The sequence below is a fragment of the Benincasa hispida genome, chromosome 9 (assembly GCF_027475165.1).
Source record: "Benincasa hispida cultivar pf3 chromosome 9, pf3_genome.v1.1, whole genome shotgun sequence".
In the NCBI taxonomy this organism is placed as follows: Eukaryota; Viridiplantae; Streptophyta; class Magnoliopsida; order Cucurbitales; family Cucurbitaceae; genus Benincasa; species Benincasa hispida.
In genome coordinates this window covers 59,039,966-59,045,521 of record NC_143486.1, presented here as the reverse complement: position 1 = coordinate 59,045,521, position 5,556 = coordinate 59,039,966, and the positions used below count along the sequence as shown (strand labels likewise).

At 34.1% G+C, this 5,556-nt stretch overlaps 1 protein-coding gene across 1 annotated transcript; it reads left to right on the top strand.

Annotated features, from left to right (window-relative positions):
- Positions 1-2,411: 2,411 nt before the first annotated feature.
- Positions 2,412-3,650, top strand: LOC120087186 (universal stress protein PHOS32-like). The gene has a single exon (XM_039044093.2). It carries the CDS (start codon positions 2,584-2,586, stop codon positions 3,355-3,357), a length of 774 nt encoding a protein of 257 aa, XP_038900021.1. The 5' UTR covers positions 2,412-2,583; the 3' UTR covers positions 3,358-3,650.
- The last annotated feature ends 1,906 nt before the right edge of the window (positions 3,651-5,556 follow it).

Genomic DNA, 5,556 nt, shown 5'->3' with positions numbered 1-5,556 from the left:
AGAAATACAGTGTAAATAGAATCATCTGTTATAAGACTTCAACCTAACGAACCTAACGAATTCAAGAGATAAAAGGTATCGGATTTTTCTCCCAATTTAAAATTTGAATGGACAGTTTCATATATATTTTGATTTAATTTAACCATTTTTCGAAAAATATATAGAATTAATCAATCTTTAATTTGTTTATCACCATTTTGATTTTAATTTATAGTATATATTTAGATTTTATATTATTTCATTCGTTTTTTTTATCATTTTAAATTCGGATCATTTTTCTTATCATGATTAGGATTTTACTCAATATTTTATACATATTATCATCTAACAAACTATATATTTTAGTTAAAATTTTATCATTTTTTGTATTTTTTTAATCACCTTTTATTCATTATCATCTTATTATATTATTATACCATTAATTTGTCTTTTTTGACAAGCAAATAAGTATTCACTTTTGCAATCTTGCTGTTTTTGTTATGCCTCTACAACGAGTTAGGCTTCTTTCATAGGTTTTGTGGTTGATAGAGTTATAAATACAATGTAATTGTTGAAGCTTAAATGAAAAGGAAATTATGAATACAGTATAATTGTAAATAAATGAGCCTCATTCCTGATTTTTCTCCCTCGAACTAAATTTGAATTTATATTTTATTATCAAATTAAATTTTATCTAGAGTTGTTTTTAAATATAGAAAAATAAACTAAAATATTTACAAAATATAGCAAAATTTTAGAACTGTCAATAATAGAAGCTAATAGACACTAATAGATTTCTATCCGTGTTTATAGTGATATTGATAGTTCTATCAGTGTCCATTATTGATAGTTCTAAAATTTTGTTATATCTTGTAAATATTTTCAATAGTTTTACCATTTCAAATAATTTCCCTTTTATCTAACTAGTTATTGAATTAATCACAATAAACAAAAATTTCCTGGTTTTTTTCCCCAATTTATATTTGAATTTATCTTTTATTATCAAATTTGATTTTATCTAACTAACTTTCGGTTTATTTAAATGTTTGTTATAAATTCAATTGTATTTAAGTATTTTTTTCCATTATTTTATACATATTGTTATCAAATTAATTTGATTTTTTTTATATTTTCGTTGTTTTCAAATTTTCATATAGAAACACGTAAAAATGACTTGTTCTACTTAACAAGAAACATATAAATGGGAATTAAACTTTAAATGTTTAAAACATATGCACGCATATACATGCATGCATGCATGCATACATACATACATATATATACATATATATATATATGTGTGTGTGTTTAGTTTATTATTATTATTATTATTATAAGATAACAAAAACCCTAAATCTCACTTTCTTCGTATTCCTTATTTAGCCACCTCCAAAATCTCTTTTTCTCATTCTTAATTGTGTGTGATCGTTGGTTTCACAATCCTTTCTTGAATTCTATCATCTTGGCTAGCTTTTGACAATCACCCTTGCTAGGTTGCCAACCTTTTTTGCTCGCACACATATTTCCTGCTTTTGTTTCTACTTTGAACATTTTCAACAATAATGTTTTGGGACTAATAGTGTTTAAAGTTGGCTTTCAAGATCCTATGAGCAAAATTACCCCCATGGAATGAAGATGATGAAACTCCCTACAACTGGTTTGGTGTCAAACGCAGTTATATCTCAAATAGTCACATTGTCCTAAAGTTGCAATTCTTTTAAATACTCACTCGCCAACAAAAACTTCACTGATACAATCAATTTTGCTCTTTCTCACCTTGGAGGAAGTCCATCGTTGTAGACATCCATAAGTTTCTAATGACCCACATCACCTCGTCGTCATCTTTCCTCGCATACATGAGTTCTATAAGTAGCTGAAAGCATTAAGAATCATATTGAGTGATTTTTAGTTTTTACTTCTGGAATGGTTAGATACTATGCATTTGTGGTTATAGAATGTGGTATTCGAGTTGTTTTTGAAGCTGTGTATCTTTACATTCTCGTTTGTACTTAATTTTTTTGTTTTAAGGTAGTTTTTTCATTTACTAATTAGTATTTTCTATGAGTTTTTTTAAATATTTAAAAATATTTACAATTTATAACAAAATGTTTCAAAAGTACAAAACAATTTAGAACTTTTTGCTATAAAGTGTAAATATTTTTTGGAATTTTTTATTTATAAGAATTTTCCTATTTTGTATTATATAAATATATTTTACTATTTTTGTAGTTTTGAAATATTTTTACCATTTTTTTTTTCAAATGAAACTTTAAAATTGGATATTTCTCTTTTAAACCGAAAAATGGTGTAATTGAGTCCTATATGAGTAGAAAGCCCATCGTGAGAAATCATCTACTTTGGGTTTATAAATTGGGCCATGGTTCAAATTGGGCCCAATATTATGGAGTTTTCCCGTGTTCCTTTCCGACCAGCTAAAGATAGCCATTTAACAAAAGCCCACGAAAAAAACATCTTCTCTAAGACCTTCCGCCACCTTCCTTTTGTTCTACTCCAATTTCTTGCATTTTCCATTCCCAACCAGTTCGCCGGAAATCTCTGAGCGTCCATTTCCCTAGTTTTCTCTAACCACCTTCGATTTTCTTCATGGATCCTCACCAGCAGCTTCGAAATCACTCTTTAGACCCTGACCCCCAACTTCCCTCCATCAAAATTCACCATCCAGCCTCCCCTCGCCACCCCTCCGCCACCACGCCCGTCGCCACCCCCACCCCCACCGCCGGCGCCCGCCGCAAGGTAGGCGTCGCCGTCGACCTTTCCGAAGAGAGTGCTTTTGCGGTCCGCTGGGCTGTCCAACACTACCTTCGCCCCGGTGATGCTGTTATTCTTCTCCATGTTAGCCCTACTTCCGTCCTCTTCGGCGCCGATTGGGGATGCATTGACATTTCCCTGGACACTGCTGCTGATAATCCCGACGACGAGGATGTTGCCGATGGTGAAAACAATCAAAATCAGAACCGCACCGAGCGGTCAAAGCGTAAATTGGAGGACGATTTTGATGCCTTCACTGCCTCGAAAGCTGCCGATCTAGCCAAACCTATAAAAGATGCTCAAATTCCGTACAAGATTCACATAGTGAAGGATCATGACATGAGAGAGAGGCTGTGTTTGGAAGTGGAGAGATTAGGGCTCAATGCCCTAATCATGGGCAGTCGCGGCTTTGGTGCAGCTAAGCGCGGTAACGACGGCGGCCTTGGGAGTGTTAGCGATTATTGCGTTCATCATTGTGTGTGTCCTGTGGTTGTGGTTCGGTTTCCGGATGAGAAGGACGGTGGTATTAGCGGCAGCGCTGCGGTGGTGCTTAAGGAGGACGGCGACACCGAGATGAAGTCTGAAACTTCGGAAGCGGCGGAGTCTTAAGGTTAGATATCTCTGTTTGCCGAGATTGCTTCTTGTATTGTTATGGGTTTTCTTGGTTTGTTTTCTGATGCCAGAAGCGACTCAAGTGTAGCTGTAGTTTAGTTTTCCATTGGAGCAAAGTTGAATGTATGGTATGATCAGAATGTTATAAAATTTGCCAGATATTCTCCATTTTGATGTTTGTTTAGAAGTGTATGACTATGGTGGACTTGTTTCTATTCTCGCTTTCAATAACTTTTTATGTAATTATGTTATATGTAGTTGAATACAGAACATATTGTGTGTTGATTGTATATATTATCATTTGGATTGGTGGAACTTTTGGAATGAATGCTCCTTATCAAAATAGTACCGTTCGGTATAGAGGAAATTACGAGTTGCTGATAATGTTGTTTAGGATACTTTAGAGTAAAATTATATAGATGATTAAACTCTTGTAATGGCGGTTCTTGTGTATTGAATGGTCAATGTTTGCATGAGACTTGTCATCCTTCCTTAATAGGATCATGGGTTGGATGTAGTCTTTAGTTCATTCGGACCAGTGGAGAATTGTAAGAATGAGAGGTGTGGTAAAGATTTTTGAACGGTAAAAAGTGCTCTATTTGAAAACACTACTTTCAAAAGTCACCTAAAACTCACTCTAAGCTTAAGGAGTACAGTTTAATGCCTTGACATCCTTAATCATGAATCTACTCTATTATTGTGTGTTTGCACGTGTACTAATCATCTGAGATAGAGAAATATTCATACAGAAGCATGCCTGCGTTTACTGATATAATAGGAATGCTTTTGTTTTTCTTCCTGAAGCAATTCTTTCTTTAAATATATGTATATAATTCACTCTCTACATCAAATTTGGAGATTCTACTTTCATATTTTTAGGTGGAATGTATCTATTAACTTATTTATTATATGTATAACAAATTAGTAGATCCAGCAAACCATATTTTGGAAGTAACCAGGCGTTTTAGTAACTGGTGTTAAGTCAAGTATTATTCTATGTAGTATGAGTGCAACTTTTTCTTTATGTGGATGCACCGTGGTTGGAAACCCTCCCCCACCTTTGCCATTGCTAGTACATAGAAACTAGTGATATTTTACGTTATCATTACTTCTAATATTCATGTCCACTAGGGATGTTCGAGACCTTATTAGATTCTTTGTTTCTCTGTGTCTTTTTTTTTTTTTTTTTTTTAAATTACTCATTGAGTCACATTTTACTTGATTGGAGCCCCTTTTTATAGTTAGCTCTTTTTCTTTTTGAATGTCTGTGTATTCTTTCATTTTTTTCTTCCAATAAAAAGTGAGTTAGAAAATGTGTGATGCATCTTAGGATCTTGGAGGGATCTCTTCTGCCAATCTTGTGCTAATCTTGATATGATTCTTCCACATCACTAAGTCCGTTTTTGGTATAGATATGAATTGGGAGAAATGCTCTGTGATTGGTACCGATAATGACTTGGCTAGTAGGTTGGCATAACTTTGTGGGTTACATGGGTATTTTGTTTCTCATCCTCTCCTCCGGGCCACAACCATAACTTCAAACTTCCATTTTTTGGGACTTTTGGTGGAGAAGGCTTGGAAGTGAACCCCAAGAGGTTAGGCTTGCTGCTATTAGATTGATCCTCTGCCATCTTTGTGAGGTAAGATGATTTTATGAGACGAATCTCCACCTTCTTTCTTAGGAAACAATCCCTAAACCAAGCTATAATTAAAGGCACATATGAATGTCAATCTAATTTGGGAAAATGTTATAGTATTACCATCATACATGTTTCTTCTATTTCATTGGTTCCACACTATTGTTGAATGCTACTATTATGTTTATTAGAAAAGTTTCGTACCACTGCGGTACTACAAAATTTCTCGAGATGCCAAACCTTACCTCCCCATAGTCTTGCTATCCTTATCATCTTTTCTTACCATAAATATCTTCATAGCTTTTGAACTTTGTTTTTGGGGTGCCCACTTTTTCACAACTTAAATGCCCATTAGAGCCTTTATTGCCCTCGGATATGGAGGCTATCCATAGGTCGTTTTCAAAGATTTTTTGTTTTTGTTGACTTATTAGAGGCAGGTGTCTTCGGCCCCTACAGTCGCTTGGTGCTTTTCTCATTTATTTTCCTTATTCCATTTTTACTTGCTTTTCATCCATATCCTCCTTCCACGTTTTTGTCCCATGCATTGGACCATCGGAAC

Coding starts and splice junctions, on each gene's coding strand:
- LOC120087186 (XM_039044093.2), top strand. CDS start 2,584: ATGGATCCTCACCAGCAGCTTCGAAATCACTCTTTAGACCCTGACCCC.